Source organism: Caretta caretta, chromosome 2 (genome assembly GCF_965140235.1).
Source record: "Caretta caretta isolate rCarCar2 chromosome 2, rCarCar1.hap1, whole genome shotgun sequence".
Classification (NCBI taxonomy): Eukaryota; Metazoa; Chordata; order Testudines; family Cheloniidae; genus Caretta; species Caretta caretta.
The window spans coordinates 48710201-48726051 of record NC_134207.1 but is presented as its reverse complement, the minus strand read 5'-3'; the positions used below and the strand labels follow the sequence as shown (position 1 = coordinate 48726051).

At 38.7% G+C, this 15851-nt stretch overlaps 1 protein-coding gene across 2 annotated transcripts in view; it reads left to right on the top strand.

The window, feature by feature from the left end:
* CPNE3 (copine 3) overlaps window positions 1-15851 on the top strand; it is a 65814-nt gene that overhangs the window by 31131 nt on the left and 18832 nt on the right. For both annotated transcript variants that reach the window (XM_048841141.2, XM_048841142.2), the window contains exons 5-8: window positions 2956-3027; window positions 3905-3988; window positions 5082-5171; window positions 11151-11249. In XM_048841141.2, coding sequence (XP_048697098.1) covers window positions 2956-3027; window positions 3905-3988; window positions 5082-5171; window positions 11151-11249 — 345 coding nt within the window. The remainder of the gene's footprint in view (window positions 1-2955; window positions 3028-3904; window positions 3989-5081; window positions 5172-11150; window positions 11250-15851) is intronic.

Genomic DNA, 15851 nt, shown 5'->3' with positions numbered 1-15851 from the left:
CACACCATCCTCCAGATCATTTATGAAGATATTGAACAAAACCGGCCCCAGGACCGACCCTTGGGGTACTCCACTTGATACCGGCTGCCAACTAGATATGGAGCCATTGATCACTACCCGTTGAGCCTGACAATCTAGCCAGCTTTCTACCCACCTTATAGTGCATTCATCCAGCCCATACTTCCTTAACTTGCTGACAAGAATACTGTGGGAGACCGTGTCAAAAGCTTTGCTAAAGTCAAGAAACAATACATCCACTGCTTTCCCTTCATCCACTGAACCAGTAATCTCATCATAAAAGGCGATTAGATTAGTCAGGCATGACCTTCCCTTGGTGAATCCATGCTGGCTGTTCCTGATCACTTTCCTCTCATGCAAGTGCTTCAGGATTGATTCTTTGAGGACCTGCTCCATGATTTTTCCAGGGACTGAAGTGAGGCTGACTGGATCACTTGGTTGTCATGGCTTATGGCAAGTTGTATCTTTGATTCCCTTACTCGGTCTCTCTGTGGGCACCCTAATGCAAGTGACGGGTCTATGCCTGTACTTCTTTCCTATAACTCTCACCACTTTTAGGCTGGGTTCCCAGATCACAGCACCCATGTTCCTCAACTGTATCCTTGGCAGGTCCACTTGGATTTTGGCTCCTGCTTCAACTTGTCTCCAGGAAGTGACAGAACAGCTTGTCAAAGACAGTGTGATTTATTTATAGGGACACAACAAAAGGAGAGGGAAAAAAAATCAAACAGAAGATAATATGCATATAGATCTTACCTAAACGTTAACCTTTCCTTGCAATTTAGGTAGCTCCCGTCCGAGTAATCCCCCCCCCCCCAGCATTGGAAAGTGCAACCTTTACCCCTCTGTCTGACCCTTCAGTTATTGTGGTTCCCTCTGTCCATCCCTGCCCCGCCCCCCAGGTTCACAGGTAGTCTTTTATTTTTTCAAAGTCCCTGTGTTTGTCCTAGAGCAACACAACCTGGTCAGTTGGGCTTATGCTTCTTCCCAGGTGGGACAGAGGCAGACTTACACTGAATCCACTGCTGGATTGTCCATCTGAGCCATCAGCATTTGGTGCTGTCTACAGCCATTGTCTGGGTTCCTGCAGACCAAAGCTAAGGGCTTGTCTGCACTTACAGTGCTGCAGCAGCGCAGCTGCACCCTGAACCGCTGTAGCACTTAGTGAAGACGTTACCCACGCTGATTGGAAAGCTCCTGTCTAGGTACTCCACCTCCCCGAGAGGCAGTAGCTATGCTCACAGGAGAAGCCTTCTTGTCATTATAGCACTGTCTACAGTGGGAAGATAGGTCAATATAACTATGTTGTTCAGGGATATGGAAAATTCACACCCCTGAGCGAAGTAGTTTATACCAATGTAAGTTTGTAGAGTAGACCAGAGCTAACTAAGGCTGATTTAGCTTTACCTTTTAGCCAGCATCAAAATAACCAGCAGACTCACTGGGAGAAAGAAAGATGAATCATAAAATTAATGCAGATCTCTCAAATTCTTCACAGTGGTGATGGATGTTAGCAAAATGGATGGACAGATTTGGCAATGCAGTTCTAATGGGAATGCTCCATTGAGATCAGCAATTAATAGGCTGAGTCTGTTAATTAAATATTGTGGGATACTGCCAACCAGGAAATTATTCAGAGGCACCAGGATCTTATCTTCACATGTCCTGTACACTTTCTTCAGGCTACAATGTTAGTGCCCTAGTTTGCACCACCTCTATTCTATACAGTGAAATGTAGAAATCTGGTCTACTTTATTCAGCTAAAATTGGTGACTTTCCAAATTGTGTACGAAAGTGACTTTGTAGCCAAAAAGCATGACCTTTGGCAAACTTGTAGGGGTCACCTCCCATGTATAAGAGATTTTTTTTCAACCCAAGATCCATGTACGATTTCTAGCTGCTATTATAATACTTTGTTCAAAGATGTCCATAAGTTTGTGGTGATATTGCTGTTCAGAGGACTGGATACAAATGGTATTATTGTTACTTGCCGCATGTTCTTCTGATATCAGAATTGGTCAAGTACATAATGGAACAGAGTATGCTGCGTCTGAGGATGATACCTCCCACAGAATTTGCTAGTTATAAAGTTGAGACCAACAGACAAACTTTGACTTCAGTCTGTGATCTGCCTGTAGAGTTAAAGACCTCACCGAGCATCCCTTTTTTGCCTTTGAAAATGACAGAACAGCAGTAAAATTCCTTTTAGAATGCTGTCTGCCTTCTAGCTATAACCACAGTTTAGCAGGTTTCCAAGTGTGCTGCACCACAGTGTTTTTTTTTTAAATATGAAAACCGTTTAGAAGCTTGAACTTGAACTGCATAAAGACAGATCTCACCATCTAGTGGATGTGAGAGAAGCTCTGAAAATGTGCCTCTGTACAGTTAGTTCAGCAAGCTCTTTTATCTCATTGAGCAGGGACATTTGGTGTTGGAACTCGTAGGTTCTATACCTGGTTCTGGCACTGGGTCTGTAGCATTTGGCAAATAAATAATCCAAAATCTTCAAAGTGGTCCCTTTTTTGGGGTTTCAACTTTTGGTGCCCATTTTCAGAGGTATTGAACGCTCTCAGCATCTGTTGACTTCAGCTGCATTAGGGGTGCTTGCTTCTGAAAATCGGGACCTGTATGTCTCAACTTGAGCCATCCAAAATTAGTGGCCACTGTTGAAAATGTGAATCTTAACATCTGTATCTTGGGTTATTCATTTGTAAAATGAGACTATTTACCTACTAACATGGGAGTTGTATAGCTTGCCTGATGTTTTTAAAACACTTCAGAGTTGTGTCCTACCTTTTCATCCAAGGATCTTCAAGTACTTCTATATTTAAATAAAATATTTCACATCTACCCTTTCTAGGTATGTTGTGAATAATATTAGTGAAGTATATAGTCCTGAACACAGAATAAATGTTCGTCCTTCTTTTATCTACCTAGATTACAGCAGAAGAAGTAAAGGATAACAGAGTGGTCTTGTTCGAAATAGAAGCAAGGAAACTAGACAATAAGGTACTTAATGGTTGTATTTATAATAACAAAGCATTAAAATGATGCTCTTATAAATAAATAATGACAGGGCTTGATTCATTCTGGGATTCTTTGCTGAAGAAATTAAGTCTACTAAGATACTGCTTACAGTAGAAGAAAACTATAGAAACAGAACATTTTGTGAATTACATTGAAGTTTTTAGAATGAATCTTAACCTAATTCTAAAGTGAGACAGGTATATTGCCAAAAATGTTCTTTGAACAAGACTTAACTCTGTCCATATAAATTAATCCCAGCTTTGTATCTGTTCATTAGTGTGAATGCTTTTGCATTTTAATTTTATTTACTAAAATAAATAACTGTAGAAAGTTCACTTTCAGACAAAGTATATGTTAGAGTGGGCAAATCCATTATAATAAAGAAACAACTTCAGGGCTGGCATTAGAATCTCTAAACGCTTGAATTGCTCTATGAAATTCTAAAATAGATGTTAAAAATAAGTGTGTAGGGAAGAAATGCTTCTATTTTACATTTTTATAATGCTCTAATTAGGCAGCTTTGAATTCGGGTCCTGCCCTTCATACGCCTAGTGGTCCCATTGCCCTGAGATGGAACTGTCTGGCAGTGTTTACAGAGCACAGAATCTCACCTTACATTTAAAGAATATTTCTAATCTACTCATAGCTATATAATTCTTTGGCTTGTTAATATAAACTATCCTGTTTTAAAAAGCAATAATGAGAATGATACCTGAAAAGTGATTTGTATTCTTCATCAGAAAGATGTTTAATAGTTTTTAGGAAGGAGTCTCTTGTTTACCTTCCATTTATCGGACTATGTATATTAGTGTTTGATAACATTCATGCCATGTGATAACTGCCTATTTTTTAAACTCAGGATATTTTTGGAAAGTCAGACCCTTACTTGGAGTTCCACAAGCAGACCTCGGAAGGGAACTGGGTAATGGTTCACAGAACTGAGGTAGGGGAGGTTGTTCACAAGAAACTAGAGTTTTATTGAGTTAATCTGACTTTAAATGTATAACATAGCACTAAAGGTACAGCACCTTTAGAGCAGGAGAGTTAATCTTGTGGTTAAGGCGCCAGACTGGGTCTCAGAGATGGGAAAACTCAGATCTCCTGTTAAACTTTTTTTCTGTGTGACTTGAAAGTCATGAAATGTCTCTGGCACTTAAATGTGGATAATACTGCTTTTTCTTACTCTTGTCCATTTAGATTGTAAACCCTGTGGGCAGCGATTGTTTAGATGTATGTAATGGCTAGCATAATGGTCTAGTTTTGGTAGGAACACCTAGATGCTATTATAATATTACTATTAATATCGGAGAATGACAACTTCAGCTAGGTCTGATATTTACTGCTTAAAATAAGTGTATAACTTATTACTAAATACTTATAGGAGAGCCTGAAGCCCTAATCAGTATTTAAATAATGAACAAATTTAGAGGAAGGTACACTTCCTTACAGCACTAAGATTCTTTTTGCTTGATAGACATGAGGAGGTTATAAAGTGGCCTTTGCTGACTTGCACATCTCTTCTGCCCCGCCCCCTTCCCTTAACCCTTGAATCTCTGGAGGAAATACTTCTGGAAATGGTGTTTCAGTATAAACATTTGGTGGAGTGAAATGTAACTTCTGGAAATGATGATTTTACCCCATTGTCTTGCTTCTACTGGTAAGATGTGGGGGTACATAGCAAAATGCTGCCTATGCTTTGGGTCTTCCAGTACAGAGGTACTGGAATGTTACATCCTCTCCAGTTTGGGATTTAAATGGAATGATAGATTAAATTTCCCTTTTGGAAAATACTGACCTAGCAGTGAGCAGCAGCATCCAACTTCCTCCAAGGTCTTGGTGTTAAAACAAAATTTTCTCCTGTTATGATGATCCGGGTCTTGTTATATCCTTGTCATGTGTACATGTTTTCTGTGACTGCCTCAGAGGTCAACACTTTCCATATTTGTTATAGTTATGGAATAAAAACAGGGCAAAACTGATAGTCCCTCTCCATCTTGCCTTGCTAACAATGCTATTTTATCAAATCTTTTTGGCAGGTTATAAAAAACAACTTGAATCCTGTCTGGAAGCCCTTTAAAATACCTCTCAATTCTCTGTGTTACAGTGATATGGATAAAACAATCAAGGTAATATTTAAATGATGCATTGCATTTGTTCTTAATGTATCTAGAGAACAGTTAGCAAATATAATGAATATTCATTTAACTTGTTTATCCTCTTAATTTTAAGTTAAATTCAAAATACAGGTTTTTATTATAAGTAACAGAAAACAGGGATGATGATAATGATGACCTGATAGTTTGTGTTACGGTATCTCCTAAAAAATTTTGTCAAATTGACTTCCAGAGTTAGGGAAGCCGATTAACCTAGAGTAAATGTGTATTTCTCTCCAATTTTTCCTTTGAATTAGTGTTAACACAGCATCAGTTCTCAGACTTGTTAAAAGTGTGGGCTGTTTACTTGCACATTTACAGTCAGTTAGAATCCTTTTGGCTGTTACTCTTTCTTGCTCCCCTCCATATGACTGTCTGTCGCCTGGTGCCTTAAACGTGTTTCACACTTGTTTAATTCCCTTTCTTTCCTGGATGTGTGTCACAGCCATCAGGTCCTTTTCTCAGCCTGCTCAACTGGACTTTGCTGACCAATTGCTTCGTTCTTTCCTCCATTGCTTAGATATTACCTACACAATAATCCCAGTTCCTGCTAGCCTGAGGAGTAGAATGAATGTTCATGGGGATCCCCATGAATAAAGCACAGTAGCAAAGCATTAGCATTGAGTCGCTGGATCTACCCAGACAAAACCTTCTGATGCCAAGCTGTTTTTAACATTAACTGATTTGGGTATAGAGCTAGTATTTGAAATATTTTAATTTGGAATCCTCTAGTCAGGAGGACATTTTACAAATGTAATTATTTCACTACTAACTATTTAGTAGTATCTCCCTTCCTCACTCCGCTAGCTCCCAAAGCAGAGACATTGTGACAACACGGGCAGCATATTTCAAGAAAATGGATCTCTGCTGCCATTGACGTCCTTCGCTGCCTTTAGTCATTGGTCCATAAAGGAGCATCATAATCTGTTAGCTTCAGCTCTGGGTTCTGTTATCAGATGAGTGAATTCAAATGAACCTGCCTTATCTTAAGCACCACTTTTGGATTTGATGTTCGGAGAGAAGATGAATGCAGGGTTGCCTGCCTTCTTGTCCTAACTGAATCTGTGATGGTTCAGTCCTTTTTCCTCTGTCGAGAAGGATGGTTCAAATAGCCTAGGAGGATAAGGTGGGCTCCACTCCCAGGACAAGGAGTCAATCTAGTGAATCCTTACTGAACATTATCTGCAACCATTGACACCCTGACCCCCAAACACCCCCATAGTCCTCATCACCCAAAAGTTCTTGGTTTTTTGACACCCTGCATCAAATGACAGGCGGAAACTTGAGAACTAGTGATGGAAAAGCTAAGGCCGAAAGACAGAAGGTGAAACACAACAAATTTCTTCAAGCCTATGCTCAGGCTTAAAGCTGGTCAGAAATTTTCTCAAAAAGAAAAGGAGTACTTGTAGCACCTTAGAGACTAACCAATTTATTTGAGCATAAGCTTTTGTGAGCTACAGCTCACTTCATTGGATTCATTCATCATGTAGCTCACGAAAGCTTATGCTCAAATAAATTGGTTAGTCTCTAAGGTGCCACAAGTACTCCTTTTCTTTTTGCGAATACAGACTAACACGGCTGTTACTCTGAAACCAGAAATTTTCTGTTACGTGTTTTTTTTTTTTTCTGATGGAAATTGTTTTTATGTAGAAATTGAAATGCTTCAGAAGTTTTTATTTCAACATGAATTCTTGCAGGGAGAATATTTTGAAACAAAATCTATTTTGGAAAAATTTGAAACTATATTTTGAACTTAATTTTATGGGTTTTTTTTTCATTTTTGTTTTTACATTACTACTGATCTGTCATGAAATAGAGTATATTATGCAGTAATACCACTGGCATGTCGTGAAATAATGTAAAAATGAAAAAATAAATTCAGAAACTGAAATTTTTCAAACTTCCATTGCATGGAAAATTTCAAAATGTTTTTTTTTTTGTTTGTTCCAGTTTGGAACAAAAACAAATGTAAGTGTCAAAATTTCCTGCAAAACAAAAATTCCAAGTTACAGAAGCAATCATGCTGGTTGAATTACAAAGCAAGAGAAGCTTTCTATCAAAGAATCATAAAAATGTAATGCCAGAAGGAACCTCAAGAGATCATCTAGTCCATTTCCCCCAGTCACCATGCTGAGGAAGAATTAAGTATACCTAGACCGTGCCTGTCAGCTGTTTTGTCTAACTAGTTCTTAAAAACCTCTAATGATGAGCATTTCATAACTTCCCTAGGTAACCTATTCCATAACTTAACTACTCATATAATTAGAAAGTTTTTCGTAATATCTAATTTAAATCTCCCTTGCTTCAGAGTAACCCAAAGAGTTCTTGTCCTACCCTCAGTGAACATAAAGAACAATTGATCACCATTCTCTTTGCAGCACCCTTTTACGTGTTTGAAGACTCATCATGTCCCCTTTTTAATTCTCTCCTTTTTTTAGAGTAAACATGCTCAGTTCTTTCAACCTTTCCTTATGGGTCATGTTTTCTAAATATCTTTCTCTTTTTGTTGCTGTCCTCTGGACTCTTTCACATCTTACTTAAAGTGCAATGATCAAAACTGGGCACAGTACTGTAGCTGAGACCTCACTAGTACTGTACCAGTTACCTCCCAGGTCTACATATGGCACTCCTGCTAACGTATCTCTGAATGACATTTGCCTTTTTCATCACAGCCTTGCATTGTTGACTCATATTGAATTTGTGATCCTCTACATTACCCCCAGATCCTTTTCAGTTCTAGAACCACTTATCCAGTTTTTCCCCATTTTGTATTTGTGCATATGATTTTTTCCCTCCTAAGCATAATACTTTAAACTTCTCTTTGTTGAATTTCATCTTGCCGATTTCAGCTTCAACTGAAGCTGCCAAATCCAGGGTGGTAAACCAATTCATCGATCTTCAGTTTCTACAGCACTGGTTAAATCACGTTAAACCCTTGAATGGATAGTCTCATTCGGAAGTAAGGTGGCCTTAGTGTGAAGGAATGCATTTTAAATTCACACCTTCATTTAATTCAGTTTAACTTTCCTGAGTGTCCCAGGGTAGACATGCCCTAAGATTACATTCAAAGTGGCAGTTGAAGTATAGGCTTTCACAAAATCACAAAATCAAAGGCATTCACAAAATCAAAATGGAATTCATAAATTGATAGACATATTCCCCAATCTGTCACAGCAGTGTGTACATTTAGACAAAATCCTATCAGAACAAGATATACCATAGCACTTATTTCCATCCTGGGGAGAGGATGCAAGAGAGAATAAATCACATGCCACAAACATTAGTTTCATTGCTTAATGCACAGCTGGAACATATGTAGCTACTATGGGTATAAACCTGCACAGAATAAAACAGTGATAAAGCAGAGTAATGATTACCTTTATAAGTAAGCCCAGAATCTGACAACCTGGGGGGGAAAAAAAGGAAAGAGCTAATGACAGCTCTTCTTCACATGTCATAGATGAATTTTTCATTTCCATTAAATAGCCCCACTAAAACTATAGTTCCTTGACCAAATAAATCCTATAAGATAGGGTTGTTTTCAGCTCTGGATGATCCAAAATGTAATCTTCTCACCCAATAGAATACACTGTGTAGGTGTATAATAAAACCTGCTGTGGAGTTTCTGAACTCAGTTACATGGGTATATATCCAGAGTAACTGGATTTCCATGGCTCCAGATTTACACAAATAAAGCCGGATAGATTCTAATCTCTGCTGCATTTTATTTTGAAATTGTAGTTTATGGATTTAAAATTGCTTTCAGATGAGACAGTAAAATTGTGGTAATGTTTTGAAGAAGAATTAAACAATGCTTTAATGCTTTTATACACACAGTGGCATGCATAACAGGCTATCTTATTATAGTAAGTAAAATGACTTTTTTAGCTTTCCTCAGTATGAATGCCTCTTCACACACTGAGTCGCTCAGTTTGTGTATTCAGCAGTAATGCACAAATCAACTTGCTACACTATCTCATTAATTTATTTCTAAATTGTGTGTGTGTTGCAGTGAGTCAGTAATATCGTTCTGTACCACAAATGTGAGCCTCTCTCATTTGGAGCTAGCATGCCTGAATCCATCAGCTCTGAGGAGAGAAGAGGGGAACAAAGATAATGTTTATGTTGCTACAGGGAGCCACCAAGATTGTTGCGTGAGCAGTCAACCTTTTGATCTCAAAAGAAACATTGGGCTAGATGTATTTAATATATCAAACTCCCAGAAATCTTTTCTGTCTTTAAATAAAAAAGACACTTATGATAACCTTGGAACAAGCTATTATTACTGTTGAATGATAAAAAATATATTTGGTATTAAGAATTCCACCAATTGCTTGGTTAGGTGAACATCTGATTGGCTCAACATAAGAGAGCCTAAATAATCTGCATCACATCTGCCTGTGCTGAAATATATGTTTCTCCATCTGTGATACTGTTGTTGCCTGTATGAAGTATGAATTGGTGTTCAATGCATGTGCATGTATTATATTACAGTGGTAGCCAAAATGTATCTAGGAGCTATGCCAACAGAAGAAAGCACAGTCTCTGCACTATAGAGCTTTCAATCTAAAAGGCAGTAATGTAGAAATATGAAACGTGTTATGCAGGCAGTTTTCTCTCAGAAACCCAAGATTTTATTAAGGTAGTGGGTATTTTTTTTTTTGTTCAGTCATAAATGAAACGTTAAAGAAAACATAACTTTATTAATTATTAATGTGCTAGTGTACAGTATAATACGTTGTCTTAATGGGGAGTAGGAAAGAAGGGCATGGAGAACAGCAGCATGGCTTAGATTGAATCTGTTTAGGAAAATTTTTGTCCAGGGTCTGTATATTTATCCTGAATAATGGAAAAGTGCTTCAATGGAAATTTTGGAACTAGGAAGCTGTTATTTTAATAAGTCATCTTACTTTATACTCAGAGCAAAAAATCATTCTTAAATAGAGAGAGGTGGTTTGTGCAATATCAGTTTAAATATACAAACTTAATTCAGAATTATAATTAAGACATTCTGGAGAACAGTCATAGCCTTTTCATTTTATTAATTTTTATATGTATGTGAGCAGATTCTTCACAAAAGTTAAAACAACAATGGAAAAATAGAGCTGGGCTAAATAAACTGACAGTCTGCCATCTCACCCCGTTAAACAGCAAAAATAACCCAAGAAAGGAAGAGTAAGTGAGAAAGGAAAGGCATTAAGGTTAAAGGTGAATTGATTTGATCAGTAAAGTCTTACCATTGGGCTGTAAATACAGGCAAAGAGGGATTTTAGCCAACATACTATCTCTGAGGAAGTTATAAATTTACAGATAATTAAGACTGCTGGTCTTGAGAGAACTCTCAAGTCTCGCTTCTATTATCAGCAGTGAAAGGTACTGAACTCTGTCTCTGAGCCCCTCTCTGGATCAGTAATGCAGTCCACTTGCTTTTGCTCTCCTGCTAACCATCCGGAGCCTGACTTGAAGTACTGATCATCCATATCTCCCACTAAAATCAATAGGAGTTGAATGTCAGTATCTCTGAAAATCAGGCTTCCAGTCTATAACGGCAGAAGGGCGCACAGACTAAGCACCACGGAGTGACTTTTTTCCTAAAAATGATCAGAATAAAATAGTAGCATTCGCCCTAACTAACCATCTTGGACCTGATCCTGTAAAATGCTGAACTTTTGATGCTCATTGACTTCCGTGAAGATGAGGATGCTCAGCAGCTTGGAGGATCTGGTTCAGTAGTAGGTAAGACTCCCTTTTCTTTCTGCAGTTGGTAAAGCCTAGCCTTCAGACACTTGTATATATTCCCCATGAATTTAAGTCTATGGCAGAGGGCAAACTTCTGCCACACTTGAAATCCTAACTGTATCAAAAAAACCTGCCTTTTTCTTTGTTATAGAAGTGTCATTGCAACATCACTCTCATTGGCTCTCGCTAATCCTGGATAATGCTTCATTTTAGGTAGAGTGTTATGATTATGACAATGATGGGTCTCATGATCTCATAGGGAGTTTTCTAACCACGATGTCAAAACTGAAGGAAGCTTCTCGATCATCACCGGTAAGTCCAAAGCCTCTAGGTTTCTTGAGAATTTTTGTGAAATTGCTTTATTCATTTTGAGCAAAGACTACCAAGTATCTTTGATTGTCAATATTTAACTGCCTTATGGCAGTGCTTGTAGCACCAATTCAGTTCACATTCAGTTGGCATTTCCATTATAAATCTACCTTTACAGGCTTTAATATTTTGTTCGTTTTTTGTAACGGCTTGTGTCTGAAAATCCAAGTTGTTGGGCCAAATTAATTTCACCAATCCATAATCATCAAGATGCAGAATACACTATAAATTTCACTGCTGTTAAAAGGCCAAAGCCTGAACTTATTGTGTCAGATTTTACTTTATCCTTAATTTTCAGGTTTGGTTCTTGCTCACTTGAGTAAGTAATTGAATAAATCTCAACGAAGACTTTAAGATTTTAGCTACTAGTGCACAGAAATCAACCTAGGATTTTCATTTGTTTGGGTCTTTATTTCCTTCCTTAAAAAAAAACCTCAGAAACCACACTGTCCCATATATTTTGCTATGAAACGTTAACAGTGCTGTAAACCTTGTAACATGGTAGATTGCATCCTCATAAATTTCATTGAAGGCCACTCAGCAGCCTTAGCTTAGAATCTCTTTATTTTTATTGACTTGTGTCATAAATATAAAGGGAAGGGTAGCAACCTTCTTGTATACAGTACTATAAAATCCCTCCTGGCCAGAGGCACAAAATCCTTTTACCTGTAAAGGGTTAAGAAGCTCAGGTAACCTGGCTGGCACCTGACCAAAAGGACCAATAAGGGGATAAGATACTTTCAAATCTGGTGCGGGGGGGGAGGTTTTGGTCGGTCTGTTCTGGGTGCTTGCCAGACACAGATCAAGGAAGCAAGCAATCCAACTCCTTTAGAATTAGTAAGTACTAGCAAGGGAATGTGTTAGCTTATTTTTGTTTTGGCTTGTGATTTTTCTCTGTGCTGATAGGAAGGTGTATTCCTGGTTTTCTTTTTGTAATTTTAAAGTTTGGCCCAGAGGGAAATCCTCTGTCTTCTTAAAAAGAAAAGGAGTACTTGTGGCACCTTAGAGACTAACCAATTTGAGCATAAGCTTTCGTGAGCTACAGCTCACTTCATCGGATGCATACTGTGGAAAGTTTAGAAGATCTTATTATATACATATTATATACATACGAAGCATGAAAAAATACCTCTTCCCACCCCACTCTCCTGCTGGTAATAGCTTATCTAAAGTGATTACTCTCCTTACAATGTGTATGATAATCAAGGTGGGCCATTTCCAGCACAAATCCAGGGTTTAACAAGAACGTCTGGGGGGCGGGGGTAGGAAAAAACAAGGGGAAATAGGCTACCTTGCATAATGACTAAGCCACTCCCAGTCTCTATTCAAGCCTAAGTTAATTGTATCCAATTTGCAAATGAATTCCAATTCAGCAGTTTCTCGCTGAAGTCTGGATCTGAAGTTTTTTTGTTGTAAAATAGCGACTTTCATGTCTGTAATCGCGTGACCAGAGAGATTGAAGTGTTCTCCGACTGGTTTATGAATGTTATAATTCTTGACATCTGATTTGTGTCCATTTACTCTTTTACGTAGAGACTGTCCAGTTTGACCAATGTACATGGCAGAGGGGCATTGCTGGCACATGATGGCATATATCACATTGGTGGATGTGCAGGTGAACGAGCCTCTGATAGTGTGGCTGATGTTATTAGGCCCTGTGATGGTGTCCCCTGAATAGATATGTGGGCACAGTTGGCAACGGGCTTTGTTGCAAGGATAGGTTCCTGGGTTAGTGGTTCTGTTGTGTGGTATGTGGTTGTTGGTGAGTATTTGCTTCAGGTTGGGGGGCTGTCTGTAAGCAAGGACTGGCCTGTCTCCCAAGATTTGTGAGAGTGTTGGGTCATCCTTCAGGATAGGTTGTAGATCCTTAATAATGTGTTGGAGGGGTTTTAATTGGGGGTTGAAGGTGACGGCTAGTGGCGTTCTGTTATTTTCTTTGTTAGGCTTGTCCTGTAGTAGGTGACTTCTGGGAACTCTTCTGGCTATTGCCAGCAAGAGAGTGAGTTTGTGTGTGTGTGTGGAGGGGGGGGGTTGTGTGTGTGTGAGAGAACCTAGATTTGTGCTGGAAATGGCCCAACTTGATTATCATACACACTGTAAGGAGAGTGATCACTTTAGATAAGCTATTACCAGCAGGAGAGTGGGGTGGGAGGAGGTATTGTTTCATGGTCTCTGTGTATATAATGTCTTCTGCAGTGTCCACAGTATGCATCTGATGAAGTGAGCTGTAGCTCACGAAAGCTTATGCTCAAATAAATTGGTTAGTCGCTAAGGTGCCACAAGTACTCCTTTTCTTTTTGCGAATACAGACTAACACGGCTGTTACTCTGAAACCTCTGTGTTTTTGAATCTGATTGTCCTGTAAGATTATCTTCCATTCTGATTTTACAGAGGTGCTGCTTTTACCTTTTTTCTTTATAATAAAGTTTTTTGTTTCTTTTAGAATCTGATTGGATTTTTTTTTTAGTGTCCTAAAAAAACCCAAGGTTGGTCTGTGCTCATCTTGTTTATTCTCAAGCCTCCTCAGGAAAGGGGGTGTGGGGTTTGTGGGGGTATTAGCGGGGAGTAGGAACTCCAAGTGGTCCTTTCCCTGAGTTTGTCTAAATCACTTGGTTGTGGCAGCGTTACCCAGTCCAAGGTACAAGGGAGAATTTGTGCCTTGGGGAGTTTTTAACCTAAGCTGGTAGAAATAAGCTTAGGGGGGGTCTCTCATGCAGGTCCCAATGTCTGTACCCTAGAGTTCAGCATGGGGAGGGAACCCTGACACTTGTGTCCCAAGCAATATTGTACCATATTTTTCCTTAATTGCACATAACTTGAAAAATAGTTCAGTGATCAGGTACACTGCATACAGGTTTGGAACCTAAAAGCATCCTAAAGTATTGTATGTAAACTGAATTCTTCAAAGCTACTAATTATAAATATTTAACTTTTTAAATGTGTTTATATTTTCTAATCACTGCTCCTGCCATGTTGCTCTCTCAGTGGTTGTTTCTGAAGACTGTCCTCTGCTCAGTTTCAGGAAATCTAACACTTCCTTTTACAGCACTGGTAAATAATTTCAGCAAGTGACTGCTCATATGTAATCTGCTTCTAGAGATTTCTAGTGCTTTTTCTCATGTTGCTAGATTCTCGGAAGTAGGCTGGCATTTATTCAGCTTTTCCCCACAAGCAAAGTAGTGTGCATCTTGCTGTAGTAATTAAATTACCCAAACACCTGAAGGGCAAGGATGAAACAGTTTAGTCCACTCCTTTTTCTGTTTCATAAGTTAATTATTTAAATAAAATATGGTACCATTTTACTGAACCAATTATTGCATTAGGGCCAAAACTGAAAAAAACTGAAGCATACTGCTGTGTGGTTTAAAAAAAAAAAAAGCTTGCACGCACACACCCTGTAAGACCCTAATCCTGTAAGATAGTGAGCTCCCTTTGTGCCACTGAAGCATGCTGTATGATCGATTTGATGTGAATCAAAATGCTGCATCCTAATCTGTCCTCTGATAACCTGGGCTGGGATCTTCTGCTTTAAAAAAAAAAAAAAAAGTGTGAAGTTAAGATGTAATCTGCGTATGCTTCTTTTGAAAATGCTTCAAGAAGGCTCTTCCTTACGTGTATTTTCTTGACCACACATTGGCTGTATCCAGTCAAAGAAAGCCATCTGCGTGTCAGAATGAGACTGGCTGAGAATTAAAGCTAGAAGGCAACACAGAGGAAATATAGAGCTCAAGAAATCTCTTGCTTAAAAAGAACTGGGATCCAATCCTGCAAAACTTTACTTATTGGCTCCACTAGGACCATGCCTGACATGAAGCATTTCCTGTGCAAATAAAGCTGGGCGATAGGCCCTGTAAGGTAGAATTTAGTCAGACGCCAATTCTCATCTTAGTTGCTCCCATGTTAATCCTGGAATGACTTCAATGAACTCATTGTGTTTACTTGATCTTAACACCAGTGTAACTGAAAAGAATCTGGTGTTAAATAAGATGCAGACTGTGTTCCACAAAATAAGAAAAGGCTGAGAGAATTCTCTGGCTAGAGCCTACTTGATTGGGATTGTGGGGGGAGGACATGCTAATGAAAATTATAAGATTTAACAAAAATCCACATGGTGGTTGGAGTTAATACATTTTCATAGAAGGCTTCTTTTTAATTTCAAGACAGAGTTAAATATGGAAAATTTAATCAGGAAACTACCTGGCTGTTTAGATTAGCCTCTGTGATAAAGTACCACAATTTGTTTCAGTTCTAATTATGTCTTACCATTATGTTCTGTCCATGCTGTAAACCAACAACAAACAGGAAAGAATCTAATAGAATACAATATTGCAATACTGTATTTAATGTCTTGTTGCATTACAGAAACTGTTTGCAGATTGTTACCCTCAACATGTCTCCACTGATTCCAGTGGGAGGAATGTTTTTCAGGCAAGCCCTTGGTACGTGCCTGATCCTGAATGGTACTGAGCCCCCCATTTTCTCACTGTAGAAGCTAAGGGCGCTTAGCACTTTGAAGGATTTAGAGCTCAAGTGTTTCCTGACTGA